The following is a 14,477-nucleotide window of genomic DNA, read 5'->3' as shown; positions in this document are numbered from 1 at the left end:
CCCCCCCCCCCCCCCCCCCCCCCCCACACACACACACAGTGTATTCTCATTCAAAGCCAACAGCTGAAAAAACCTTAATTGTGTACCCATTATTTAGACCGTAAACAGATGCAAAATTGACAACACACTACACTCTCCTCACAAAACAATAAATTAAATTGTGAAGCCAAGTGTCCACTGATTGTAGTGAGTAAAGAACTATGATATTAGTTTGATTCAGTAGTGATGACTGAATGAGTAGTGAAGATACATTATGTGTGTCTTTATATAACTCTGTATATACACTACCTGGCAGAAAGTACACATAAAGATTACACCCATAAGTGACAGTTGAACATTTCTTTCTAAACCTATGGACATTAACCTATTGCTATAACAGCCTCCACATGTTCTGAGAAGGTTTTCCATGAGATTTTGAAACCTGGCTGCTGTGATTTGCTCCCATTTCTTTATGGACCTGGCTTTGTGGACCAGGAAAGAGTTTTTCCCACATGAATGCCACAACTTTGGAAGCACACTATTGTCATTATCAACATCATCACAGCTGATTGATTTACCTTTTTTTTTGGAGTAAAGGGGTACTGATGAAGCCATGAAAAACAACCCCACAAATGAAGTATGTGGGTGCAATTGATGGACCAGGGCACATTTTGGGGGATAAAAAGTGTACATCTTTCAATCTGATTGGAATAGATCTATTCTTCTTGTGTCCCCTAACACTCCTGTGGCATTACATAATGATTGTTAGTGAATGAAGAAAGGACATGCCAGCACACAGTGATCTACATCTTAGATTGTTAATTGAATGTGTAAGTGCTGGTTGAACCGTTTCCCCTTAAATGTAGGTTAATGGGGGATAATAATGACTGCTGCACCAACACTTCATCAATCTATGTAGAGTATTTGAGGACAAGCATTTAAGATGGTGACTCTTTATTATCTATCCTAATAGGTCATTAAACTCACATTAAAATGATTGTTTTCTTAAAGTAGGCGAAGAAATCTGCCAGTATGTGAGATCATTTATTTATATCTAAAAGGCTGATTCCAAACAAAATATGGCTGTCAGCAAGAGCAATTCACCTTGAATATTGACAGTATCACAGTCTTCATCAGCAAATGGGATTTAAATTGAAAAAATTAAACACAAAATTATTAGCAAGTCAAGGGCCTCAAAGAAATGAGTGCTAATAATCAAATGTCTGTTAGTGAACATATACAGTACCTGCATGTTAGCATTGTCATTGTGAGCACAATAGCATGCTTACGTTAGCTTTTAGCTCAAAGCACCACTGTACTTAAGTACAGTTTCACGGACTCTTAGTCTTTTGCAGCCATAAAGTGACCTCTTTCTTTCTTAAAAGGGGAGAGGGGTACATTAATAAACAGAGGTGTGCATGCAGTGGCTTCTGTCACACTTGTTCACATGCATGGCTGCAGCTAACATACTGTAGTCTTGCCACATGTCTACTAGGGCCAGATGAAGTCTTTGCAAATGTAAATTGGCCATCCATTCAGCATAATCAAATGGAAATTAAAGTACAAATGCACCGATTTATAATCTATGCAGGAAGGGTCATTTTAATTAAGCAGACAAAGACTGATTTAGCAGGCGAAATGTAACATTGTTGGATTCAGGACAACATCAAACACATAAATCCACCAAAGGAGGTGAAGCATCCCAGTTCACCCAAATAATCTGTATAGATATCACCTGGGGCATCCTTGTTGTAAACACCCATTGACTTTTCTCAATGCTAAAAGGTTCAATATAGAAGTAACTTTAGATAAACTAAGATTATTTACTTGGGGAAAATATATACAGACATATATATTTCAGGCCATAACGTTGGAGAAGAACTCCGAGGCTTTGTCTGGCACATTGTCTTCAGTGAATCCGTAGAACGGTCCTTACACTTGTCACATATATTTAAACATTTTGATCTTGAATTTTGATCCCTTAGATATTTTTCTAATCCTTATTTCTTACGTAGTTTTAACTTTGTATATACTATTGATAAATATTTAGCTAAAGTGAGAACTGTTCCCTTTCTCTCAACAAGGGTGAGGGTGTATTAAAGTTATTCAAACCTTCCTCCTCTGGTCAATCACACCAGCCAACAGCCAGTCAGTTTACCGTAAACCAATGTAAAATTAATCACACTTTACTCATTTGAGTTGTCTTTGTTTTAGTCTAGTATTCATCTGTGAAATATAATTTGGTGTGTATTGTTTTCAGCTGTAGATGCATGCAGATTGGTGAATAAGACTTTCCACGAAAATAGTAATTACTTAATTTGGTCATTCATTCGTCTTAAAATTTTTTATTGTTTTAATTTGTTGACGAAAAATGTGATTTGGTCACAGTTCTCATATTCAAAAGTTCAAGAAAGTTTCAAGAGTTTCGGTCTTGTTTGAGTTGTTTTTTGTCATACTTTTAATGACAGAAGATACTGTTGCTGTTAGAAGTGTTATATTTTTTATTAATACACTTGATAAAAATGGCAGTTAACAATAAGGACATTAAAAACAAAGGAAATACAGTTCAGGGTCTTTGAATTCACACCCACACAAAAATACTATATGAGTGCTAAAAATGTTTATTGTTACTTGACTGTTGACTCCTGACAGTGCTGTATCCTCTGTAATATTCCAGGGATTACAATTTACCAGCACACACATATAACATATGATATTTTAAAAATAAATCTATTTTCAATTTCAGTTATCGGAGTTTTGTAACAGTTGTTCATATAAGATCTTGGCAGAGATTACTTTACAAAAATTAAATTACCTTTGTGGCAGTTTAGGAAAACAGCATTTAAACCATAATGTAAGGAGAGAACATTTACAGAAGGTATCATTGAAAAGTTAAAATAATAAATTACATTTGAAATTTCCTTTTGTAAATACTGTACTCTTTTTTTGTTGCTAGTAAAAAAAATTGTACTCATTACCTCAGTTGTCTATTTTTCATGGTTATTGTCCTGCTTTTGAATGGTTAATTAAAGGATAATAATTAAATTTACAAATAGTTTCCTAATTCGGCAATCATACAAACTCTAATATCTACTTATTAATGCTGAAAGATGTTGGTGGTTTGGAGCTGAGTCACGACAGCAGCAGGAGAATCATAGAGATGAAAGGCGAGAGGAGGATGAGAAGGAAGTCTGGAGTGATAAAGATGGGCTGGGCATCTCCGTGGAGCTCGGTTAAACAGAGGGCCTGCTCCAACATTTGGTGAGTCTCGGAACTAATGCCTGGAAAACATAGGAAGACTTGTGTACCAAAACAGCATCTGTTTGATAATGTCAAACTTCACGTGGAGACCTTACCATGTTGGGACCATTCCTTCCAGGCTTGCAGAAATTCAGTGTCATGTTCCCCCCCAGAAACTGTGTTAAATGTGAAACAAACGTCTATTCAGAACTTCCATTCTGAAAATGTACTCATTTATAATCCACTAATGAGATAACTCTGCTCTTACTTTTCGAGTGTTCTGTCAGCAGATGTTTCAAATCTCGGAGAGCTCGGGTGAGGTTCTCCAGTCGGTGCTGCAGGTGGAGGTTTTCCTCTTTCAGAGTGTGGATGGTGTCCTGCAGCTCGTAGGCCGAGCTCCAGTGTGAAAGCAGAGAAATCAACCACAAAACTGTGGTGATTTGCAAGACAGATAGCATTGTAGCAGTTAATGGAAACTCAGTCAAATCTGCTGCTCACAGTCCTGTTAAATCCCTCTACAGCCCCAAACTGTTTCATACTCAGGTGGAAGTGGTAATGTTATTCAAGAGCTGGCCTCATTCTGTGTCAGAATTGATTGATTGATGGGTAACTAAATGCACTTGGCCCGCTGACCACTCTAAACAATCGATTGTTTTTTGGATCCCAGAACCCAAATTAGAGAGACACGCATGAGTTGTTTTGGAGTTAATAAATCTATTCTTGCAAACAGTGATTGACACTGGGTTAGAGACTCCTCCTGGCTCTGATTGGTTGTTGGTGGATTCTTGGAAATAGCATTAGCACTTGGAAGAGCCAACCGAACCTTTTTTTTCACAGATCATGTACTACTGTCAGGATGTAGTGACAGTTTTAGCAAACATGACAAAGAGTTATTTTTAAAAGAATTCCCTGCTGCAGCTTTTAACTATTATTTGTTTGTTTCATTTTGCTCTATTTGGCTTTGTTTTGGTATGGTACCACCATGGAAAGTTTAGGAATTATGTGCTGAATGGATGTAATTCTATTAAATTCTATTATACCAAGGCAAATTTCTTGTATGTGAAAATGTACCTGGCAATAAAAACTGATTCTGATTAAAGACGCATATTGATGGAACATTTATGTAGTTGTTTGTAAAAAAAAAAAAAAAAATGGAAAACATAACATTCACACATTATAATTATCTAATGTAAGTATTATCCAAGAGGGCAGTATAATAGGTTGCAGACAAAATTGACCCTTTCCTAAGCCACGCCCCCCTTAGTTACTGTTGCTAAGCCCAACAAACTGTCAGACCTGTCAGACTTTTTTCACAGCTCTGCCACTGTCTATAACTGCATACCCTGGAGAAATATTGTCTAATTTTTGGAAAAAAAAAGATCTCAGAAAGAAGCAGACAGTTTTGCAGTTGCATTGTGTATTTGGAGGTTGTTTCTGGCAGTCAAACTGACTCAAAGTGATGTGAAAAAATAAAAACAGAAGCTAAAGCCGAGTTATATTAACATTACATTAGAAACAATCCACAGCCTACATTATTCTGGATTTGTTTTAGGTTTTGGAAAAAGAATAAACCGTACTTCTCCTTACAACCTCTCTGGGTAGTGACTGTAACTATTACAAGTGCCCTAGGAACAACGTTTGACCATATCTTGGAAAAATACAGCCAAAAAAAAGCTAGAAAACAACCCCTTTTGCACAGGAGTCAACGGAGCGCAGCCATGAAAGTGTCGGACCTGTACTGCGCTGTGATTGGCCAGCTGCGTAAGGTCAATAGAAGGTAGTTGTATGGTACATTTCTTGCAAATACAGTTGAAAGCGAACAGAGGAGGGCAGCAATACGCCACAGATGCGTCTGCCGGAAACAAGAAGAAGAAGAAGAACAGTTGAAAGCGCTTGTAGGGCAATAAAACAATAAAGCAATTTAGTCGTAAGAAATAAAGCAGTGCTTTGTATGTTTGTTTGTGTGTTTGTTCATTTATCAGGTATGTCGGCGTGTCTGCGGCGGAAGTGCTTTGATCATTATCCGGGTTGATTTCTGGTCACACAGGATCCAAGATGGCGACTCACATGTCGAGGTGTAGAACCTGGAGTCGTGTTCAAAGGTAGTACACGTTTAAAATAAATGCCCTTATATTGTCGCCAGACACGATTTAAAAACAGAGAAAGAACACTACAAGTTTATTCAGTATATTTCATGTCATGCCTCTCGCTGACATCTGCAGCTTCGAAACTTTTCTACGTCCTCAACACCAAGGATTAGCTCACTCTGTTAGCATAATGCTAACTGTTAGTCGTAAACTTGCTGTCAGGATGTCTTGGATAATGTCACATCCTGAGTAAATTGAGTGAATAGTACAAAGTCAGCAGTCGACTATAATTAGATGTTGATGTGAGTATTGTAGGGGCTGGCTGTAGAGATGAAGACGTTATATTTTGAGTAAATTACAGGGGATTTACTTGGGCTTTTCCAGTTTGTTAAACTTTGAAAAACAATATAAGAAACACCCCTCAGTATAACACAATCCGCCTCCAGAATGACCATCAAGTTTAACAAAAACTGAACATTATTACCATATAAACGTAGGATTTATTGTAGGATTGTTGTATCAAGACTGCATTAGTTTTAGCTGGTTAGTCCTTTGATGTTGCAATGCATAACAATGTAGATATGGGTGACAAATGTAAGGAAACACCAATTAAATGAGTGGAAAAACATAATGGAGTTTGGGGGGTGTGACAATGAATCATATGCTATGTCCTTCTCAGTTATTGGTTTCAACCTATGAGCACCTATGGGAGATTTTGGAGCAATGTGTTGCACAGTACCCTCTTCTACCATAATCAAAACATTAAGGAATGATTATTGGTGTTAATCCCTCCAGTAGAGTTCAGAGACCTAAAGAATCTGTCAAGTAGCATTGGAGCTAGTGTTTATTAGCTACTATATTTATAGTGTGTATTTTTTTTTGTCCCTTTCATTTGTCACTCTTTTGTAGTTGGATTTAATACCACCAGGGCCACCTACAGTAAAACTCTGAAAAGGAACATCTTAAGAGCAACTTATTCTACTTTATAGTATATATTCCACTGCCAATAAAAATGTATACAGTTTTAATAAATACAGAATTAAACTCTGTTAGACCATTGTCTACTAGCTGAGTGGACCAGAATAACAGCTGTATGTGGTTGATGGTGGCATACCACCTCAATTTAACAATTTCCTGGGGAAATCCTGGCATGCTTTGTGGGTTAGCTTCTTTTGCTCAAGTTAAGGGTTTAAACTGTCTTCACAATTGGCCTAATGTTGCTCATAAGAAGTTTTAAAAAAACATTGTTTTGTCGTTCTCAAAGGTTTGGGATTGCAGCTTACAGAAAGTACAGCAGTGGCGGCAGATACCCAAATATCTCCCTCTCTGCACCGCTGCCTGGGATCCCCAAGCCAGTGTTTGCGTCTGTGGATGGTCAGGAAAAATATGAGACCAAGATCACTACCCTAGAAAATGGCCTCAAAGTCGCGTCCCAAAACAAGTTTGGTCAATTCTGCACAGTTGGAAGTAAGTGACAGTGCTGGAATGAAAATTATAATATTAATATGTCTTCAAGATGTGGATGAGCTAGATTTATTGTGGATATTTTCTTTCTTGTTCTTTAGTTTTAGTAAATTCTGGATCCAGACATGAAGCAAAGTACCCAAGTGGAATAGCACACTTCGTAGAGAAACTAGCTTTTTCTGTAAGTAAAATAAAGACCCCAAAATGAAAGATCAAGGAAGTTGAGGTGTGGGAAGTAATGCTGACACCAGTCACTTTTATCTCAAGTCCACAGCTCAGTATGGAAGTAAAGATGAAATTCTCCTCACATTGGAAAAACACGGAGGGATATGTGACTGCCAAACATCAAGGTATATATGTCTTTCAGCACAATGTTTGCGTATTACTACCTTCCATATGTGAACTAGGCCTTTCTTCTGTTGGAGATCATGTGCTATGGCCGTTACATGTGAAATGTATCATTAATTTTGCCGTACAGAGATACCACCATGTATGCAGTGTCTGCTGAAGTGAAGGGTCTAGACACAGTGGTCAATCTCCTCTCTGATGCTGTTCTACAGCCTCGCCTGCTGGGTAAGTGTATTTGATTTTCAGTGACAAATCCATGGGAACTGTGCCAAATGTCTGTCTGTCTGAGATGACCCATCTATGTTTCAGGGATGTGATTTTTCCGGGTTTTCCGACCTAAAAATCGGACCCACATGAATCATGCAGATCTGTAATAAAAAAAAAAAGGGGGGGGGGGGGGGGGGGGGGGGGTGTGGCAGGAGCTGGCCGAGTGAACTGGAAAGGATTTGAGGACATCTACAGGCTGACGTGTGTAAAGTTTTCTTCCTTTCCAAGTATCAACAAGGATGTTTGTTTGCGTTCAGCTCATAGGTTCAGCTGCCCATGCCACACCTGCGCAGTGTGTACCACAGTCGCTCTCGCGCATCAGTGGTACGTAAGGTATTGGGCAGTAATACTGTAATATTACTTTTCCCAGTAAAGAATAGTGTGACGGATTACTATTTCCAAAACAGTAATGTTATTAATCATATTAAGGCTGCCCTACTGAACGCACCATCCCTAACGTGAATGCGCGACCGCGCTGCAGCTCAGCGGCACCGGACCGTATAAGCTATTAGCCAAAAAGGAAGACAGGAGAACAGCGCGGAGAGGTATTTCCACTCTGCTTGGACTCATCGGGAGAGTGTAGCGTTAGATTACCCAGTAACATGTAGGCTAGAGTAGCTAATATTACTTTTTTTAAGGAGTAGCCTATATGCTAAGTAAATAGGTAATCGCTATATTATTTATGAGTAACTTGCCCAACATGAGTTGCATCGGATAAATTGGGTATGATTTGATTATGATTGGTCTCAGTATATTTTCCTGCTTTTTTTGCCCTTTGCCAATCACATGCCTGATGTTTACATGCAGATGATGAGATCGAGATGACCAGAATGGCGGTGCGCTTTGAGCTAGAAGATCTCAACATGAGGCCAGACCCTGAACCCTTACTCACTGAGATGATTCATGCTGTGAGTAACATCATTTGTTTGGACAAAAGTGATTTAGTTATTCCATTACCTTTAAGCATCAACGCTGTTATTAATACGTAGTGCTATTGTAGTTGGTCAGTTAATTAATAAGTCCGTTTTTTGATTAGTTGTTTATAATACCAGTATAGGATTTAGTTGCATCTAGCGGTGAGGTTGCATGTAGCATCCAACTGAATTCCCCTCACCCTCCCCTTCAAAGCGTGTAGGAGAAACTACAGTAGCCATGAAAGGTCCTCTCTAGAGTCAGTATTTGGTTTGTCCGTTCTGGGCTATTGTAGAAACATGGCAGTGCAACATAGCAGACTCCATGGAAGAGGACCTGATCCCTCTGTAGATATAAAGAGTTCATTCTAAGGTAACAAAAACACAATAATTCTTATTTCCAAGTGATTACACAGTTATAAAAACATACTTAATATTTATTCATTTCTGCTATATTTTAATAGATCCAACTAAATATTACACACTAGTCCTTTATTGTTGTACATGTGATTCTAATCTAATACATGCATTTTTATTAAATTCAGCAAATCTCTCTCTCCTCTGGCTGTCTGTTCTGTGTTTGCACACCGATCCACACAACACTGTTATAGCCGTGATGTGTGCGTCAGGTAGCGTTAAATGACTTGCCCACGGACATTCAGCTTACTTTCTAGTTCACAAAGGCATGCTGTTGTTGTGATGTTAGCTATAGTTGCAGCAGAGTTGATGTGCTGACTCTAGGACTCTAGCATGTTAGCTTCATGCGAGCTTCGCAGCAGCAACTGGAGCGACGGTTTGCTAATCCACAACTTTGCAAATGTTAGTTACATTTCTTGCTGTGTGGTTGTTCACTCGCATGCCCCACCTTTAATCGTTTAGTATGTTTAATGTCAAAAATAATGATAAATAATAAATACCCATCATTATATTGACAGTACATACATCACCTTTTCAGTTGAAACATTGGCATTTTTTTGGGTAATTTAATAAAATGGTGAATGAATTTCCAAAACTTTAATCATTTCAGCCCTCCTTTAAATAGCCAAATCCATAGCTACATCATTGACATTTTGTTCTCTCTGATAGGATTACAGATCAACCATCAACCCAGAAAGACAAGCAAAACTAAAACCCCAATTGCATAATTGTACCAGATTACTGTAGCTTTATTTTTCCCTTAACATTATTGTCGACTGTTCATTTTTGTTTACAGGCCGCATATCGAGGCAACACGGTCGGACTTCCTCGCTTTTGTCCTGTAGACAATGTGGACAAAATTGACAAGAAGGTGCTTCACAGCTACTTGCGTAACTACTTCTGTCCTGAGCGGATGGTGTTGGCTGGAGTGGGCATCGAGCATGAGCAGCTGGTCGAATGTGCCAGGAAATACCTGCTGGATGTGAAACCAGTGTGGGGAACGAGTGCTGTGGCCGATGTGGACCTCTCTGTAGCACAGTACACTGGTGGCATCGTCAAGGTGATTTATTGTATTTACAAGTCCTCTTTGTACCATTTTTGGCCCTAAATGTTTCTTCGGGTAGCATTTATCTGAGGGATTCTCCAATTGTAGAATTTCATTATCATTGGGTTTAATAACATAAGTGTTTTTAATGCATTTAGCCATTAACTGGAAATCATTTAAAGCAATATCTTTGAATTGTCTTCTGTAGGTCAGCAAATTGTTTGGCTGCAGTTACAGAGGAGAAACAACCTTTTACTTGATTTTGTTTGAATTAATTTGATATTTGACCAAATGGAACCAGCTCTTGGCTGAGGAGCGATATTAGACGTGAAACAGCAGTTAGTTTTTTAAAAATGAAAAAGTTGTGTGAATAAATGTATGTAACATTTCGGAGATAAAAGAGAAAATACTCCCAGAAGCATTGCTGCAATTAGTCTTGAAGGTAGGGTAATAACAGGTTCTTGAAATCTGTTAGATGGAGAAGGACATGTCAGATGTGAGCCTTGGCCCCACCCCAATCCCAGAACTCACCCACATCATGATCGGCCTGGAGAGCTGCTCCTTCCTGGTAAGTGTTTGACTTCACTTTTGTTGCCAGCAGTTTAGACATTAATGGCTGTGTGATGTGTTATTTTGAGGGGACAGCAAATTTACACTGTTATACAAGCTGTACACTCAAAGTCTCATTTCTTCAGTGTTGTCACATGAAAAGATATAATCAAATATTTACAAAAAAAAGTCTATTTTCACCTTTTTATAGGAGGACGACTTCATCCCATTCGCGGTGCTCAACATGATGATGGGTGGAGGTGGTTCCTTTTCTGCAGGAGGACCTGGGAAAGGCATGTTCACCCGTCTGTACCTGAATGTGCTCAACAGGTGAACATCTCACAAACCTCAGTAGTAATAACCAATAGTAATAGAGAAGTTGTCCACTTATCAGAAAGTCAGTGGTTTGATCCCTGGCGCCCCCACCCAATTTTTTTCCAATGGCATAGCGTTCACATAGTGTGTGAATGTGTATTTCTGTGAATGTGATGTTGTGTAAAAGCGTGTTGAATGGTCAGAAAGATTAGAAAGGCGCTATACAAGTACAGACCATTTACTAATTGTCTTGTGGTTTTTCTTGTCTGTTACAGGCATCATTGGATGTACAATGCCACCTCCTATCATCATAGCTATGAGGACAGCGGTCTGCTATGTATCCATGCCAGTGCAGACCCCAGACAGGTTGGTGCAAGCTCAGGACAAACATCTTATTCTACCTTTGTGTGCAAATAGTAATATTGTTTTAACAATTTAACAATAATAGCTTTGCAGAGGAATGTTCAGATTGTCAGACGGCATCTGTCTCCTCTAGGGCTGGACGACATGGCCAAAAATGTTATCACGATAAAAAGTTCATATCTTTCGATATCGATAATTATCACGATAAGTATCAAATCATTATTTCTTTCGAGTTTAAATAGGACTGGGCTGTGTATCGGTATAATGAGGTATACGGATATAATCTGAGTCTGCACACAGCCGTATACTCTCAACAACATGGAGAGAGACCTGGTTTGTAAAAAAAAAGAAAAAAAAACAACGGTTCAGTTAGTGTTTACTACATATTCATTTACTTCGGCGGGCCGCCCAGGTTATGCGACACATTGTAGCATTTATCAGAGAAACACAGAGTTATTACGTTACAAGTAGTGAGACAGTGTATATTTTGCAAGGACAGACCAGGTAAAGCGACAGTGAACACACCAGTCAGATGTCATTTGTTAGCTACCATGTTGGTTTTGTTTTGATAGGCTACGTCGTCAGCACGCCTCCTCAACATGCAGAGCAGCTGCTGCTATGAACGGAGTCGCGGGTGGAAGAGTCTAAAAGACAAGGTTTTTTTTCGGCGACTTTATACAATGTAGCCTACTACTGAAAGTCACCGGATCAGACATATAGGGAGAAAGAGACGGAAAGAAGTGGGGCACGCTGACGTGTTTGCAGCAGACAAAGTTAGGTCTGTGAGTGTGAAGAGAACCGAAGGAGGCAGATTCAATAAGCGAGTGACACTTAAGATGGAAAATCAAGTATAATTAAAATGGTGAAATAAAAAACAAGCTAAGTTACTAAGAAATAGTAAAAACATGGCCCTAAAACAGTCCTAGTTCGTTTATGATTCAAGTAAAGAAAATCAAACATTTATTGAATATTTATTGAACATTTGTTATATTGTTATTGAAAAAAAAATATTGCGATAATTATTGTTATTGTTTTATTGTCCAGCCCTAATCTCCTCTGTACCGTTTGTCCTACAACTTCAGATTGAGTTACATAGTCATGTTCTGTTTTCAAATGTTGCATAAGTCTTTCTTGGCTCGTTATTTGGTTTATTTATTTATTTTGGTCTTTGTTGATATTTATGCAGAGTTCTTATCATTACATGCGTTCATTTCCAGGTGCGGGAAATGGTGGAGATAATAACCAGAGAGTTCATTCAGATGGCTGGCAGCGCAGGAGAGGTAATGGATGTGTTTGACTATCAGGGCAATACGCCAAGACTTTTTAGCAAATTCGAGTAAAAGCAAAAGTGATCTGTTCTTTTTTCTTTTTTCTCTCTTGTATATCCAGATGGAACTGGAAAGGGCCAAGACTCAGCTTAAGTCCATGTTGATGATGAACCTTGAGTCGCGGCCAGTTATTTTTGAAGATGTTGGTCGCCAGGTTCTCTCCACAGGAAAGAGAAAACTGCCACATGAACTGTGCGATTTGATAAGTGAGTATTGAACAAACTGTTGTGGTGTTTGTTAGTGATTCAAACTAACTTGTGGGAAAATGGCCTAGAAAATGTCAGCAAATGCCTGCGTTAAGAGGAAAAGTTAATAACTATGTAAAGTATTTTCACCTCACTTATTTATTTAGATTTTGACTTGTCAACAAATCATTTCCAGGCAACGTGACAGCCGGCGACATTAAGAGAGTAACCACAAAGATGCTGCGCAGTAAGCCCGCAGTTGCAGCTCTGGGAGACCTGACGGAGCTGCCCTCATACGAACACATCCAGGCTGCCCTGTCCAGCAAGGACGGGCGTCTGCCCCGCATGTATCGCCTCTTTCGATAGACCCCTTCACTGGCAAACATCACTGTAAATAAACTGAACTTATACTAGTGTTCCCTCCCATCACAGAACTCGACAGTTCACTCTGGGAGGGGACTAATACTCTCCACTGAACCTCTAAAAGAGGGATTTTAAAGAAAAGTTACATTTGACTCGACAGTAACCTTAGTCTACATACAGTTGGAGTATCTGTATTTATTGTTTGTGGGCAGGAAGCCATATTTCATTATTTACTGGGATGGTTTGCAGTTGTTTGGTTTTAACGGGAACCGAACAATTCCCCCCAAAACCAAAATAACAGTGTTTAATGTCTCATTTAAAAACCCAAATACCAAACTGTTACTTTTAAGTTTATGGATGAAGGACATTAAACTGTGGAGGAAATCTGAATATAAGCAAGAGAAGCTAATGCTAATGCACAGCTAACCCCAGCAGTGTCTGCATAGTTTTATTATTTTGTTGAGCTATTACTTTTCTGTCAGCTGTCTAAAATCCACAGAGCTCTACCTCGAGCCATCTCTTTTTCCAGAGTGGATGGATGAAGAAACACAGCTGAAAATCTTACTATTTATACAACAGCACTTCGTAGTCTCCCTTTACAGGCACAGGAGAAACTATACACATTGATGGTAAACTGAATAACAAAGGAATACTTGGATTTTTTTGGGATAAATATGACAAAGCTCACAACTGTATACAAGCAGTCATGATTTCAGTCTTCAAGACATGGTTTCTGTCATTGTGTCTCAGATGTACTGTAAAGAGATATCTAAAGTGGTTGTTGTTTTCTGTATTTTTGTGGTTATATTGAGGCCATTTGAAATAAATAAGAATAATATGACAAATGGAAGGAATAATTAGACTTTGGGAAATATGCTTACTGTAAAACATCAATTAATAACCCGGGCTTTAATTTGCTTAAATCACTGAACTCATCCTGCCTATATTTGGGACAGGCCTTTCATTACTTTACCATATTGCTAAAGCTGAATGAATACTACACTACTTTGGTGCTTGTTGTTTCTGTAAAATGAACTGAACAATTGAATTGTGTAGAATCTAACCAATCTAAATATGTGTACCATGTCCATATTGACAAAAGAATTATATAAAATCTAAGCTGCTTAGAACTAGCTCAAGTGGGTGACCCGGTCGGCTTTGAAAGGTTTTACACAGGCAAAGAATATCTATAAAAACCAGACCGGGCTTCTGATTGAGACCTGCGTTTATTTGTCAAAATGTGTAGCCACACCACGTCTATGAAAAGGGACAGGCGTCTAATTGGGACTAGGCTTTTAATTGAAGTTTTATGGTATTTGCTTTAATGAGAACATCATACCAGTCAAGTGCTTGTCCGTTAAATGTGAAGCTACAGCCAGTCGCCTCTTAGCTTTGCTAAGCATAAAGCCTAGTAGACACAGGGGAACCGCTAGCCTGGCTCTGTTACAAAATCAGCCCACCAGCTCATTAATTAACACATTAGATCTTATTTATTTGGTGTGTATAAAAACAGCAATTAAGTTAGCTGTTTCATGGGGTTTTGTGTCAGACTAGTTATTTCAGAGCAGTTGCCAGGCAACCAGGTGGGACTCCAGGAAGTTACTGGACTTGGCCAA

General features: G+C 38.8%; 1 protein-coding gene across 1 annotated transcript; it reads left to right on the top strand.

Moving 5' to 3' along the window:
• Window positions 1-5,095: 5,095 nt before the first annotated feature.
• On the top strand, window positions 5,096-13,706 carry pmpca (peptidase, mitochondrial processing subunit alpha). Its single transcript, XM_046034298.1, has 14 exons — window positions 5,096-5,114; window positions 5,202-5,321; window positions 6,571-6,773; window positions 6,872-6,951; window positions 7,038-7,120; window positions 7,249-7,343; window positions 8,193-8,293; window positions 9,510-9,773; window positions 10,234-10,326; window positions 10,519-10,637; window positions 10,898-10,988; window positions 12,203-12,265; window positions 12,375-12,519; window positions 12,695-13,706. The coding sequence occupies exons 2-14, from the start codon at window positions 5,275-5,277 to the stop codon at window positions 12,862-12,864; spliced, it is 1,554 nt and encodes a 517-aa protein (XP_045890254.1). The 5' UTR covers window positions 5,096-5,114; window positions 5,202-5,274; the 3' UTR covers window positions 12,865-13,706.
• The last annotated feature ends 771 nt before the right edge of the window (window positions 13,707-14,477 follow it).

Source organism: Micropterus dolomieu, linkage group LG21 (assembly GCF_021292245.1).
Source record: "Micropterus dolomieu isolate WLL.071019.BEF.003 ecotype Adirondacks linkage group LG21, ASM2129224v1, whole genome shotgun sequence".
NCBI lineage: Eukaryota > Metazoa > Chordata > Actinopteri > Centrarchiformes > Centrarchidae > Micropterus > Micropterus dolomieu.
This window is presented reverse-complemented; position numbering and strand designations above follow the sequence as displayed.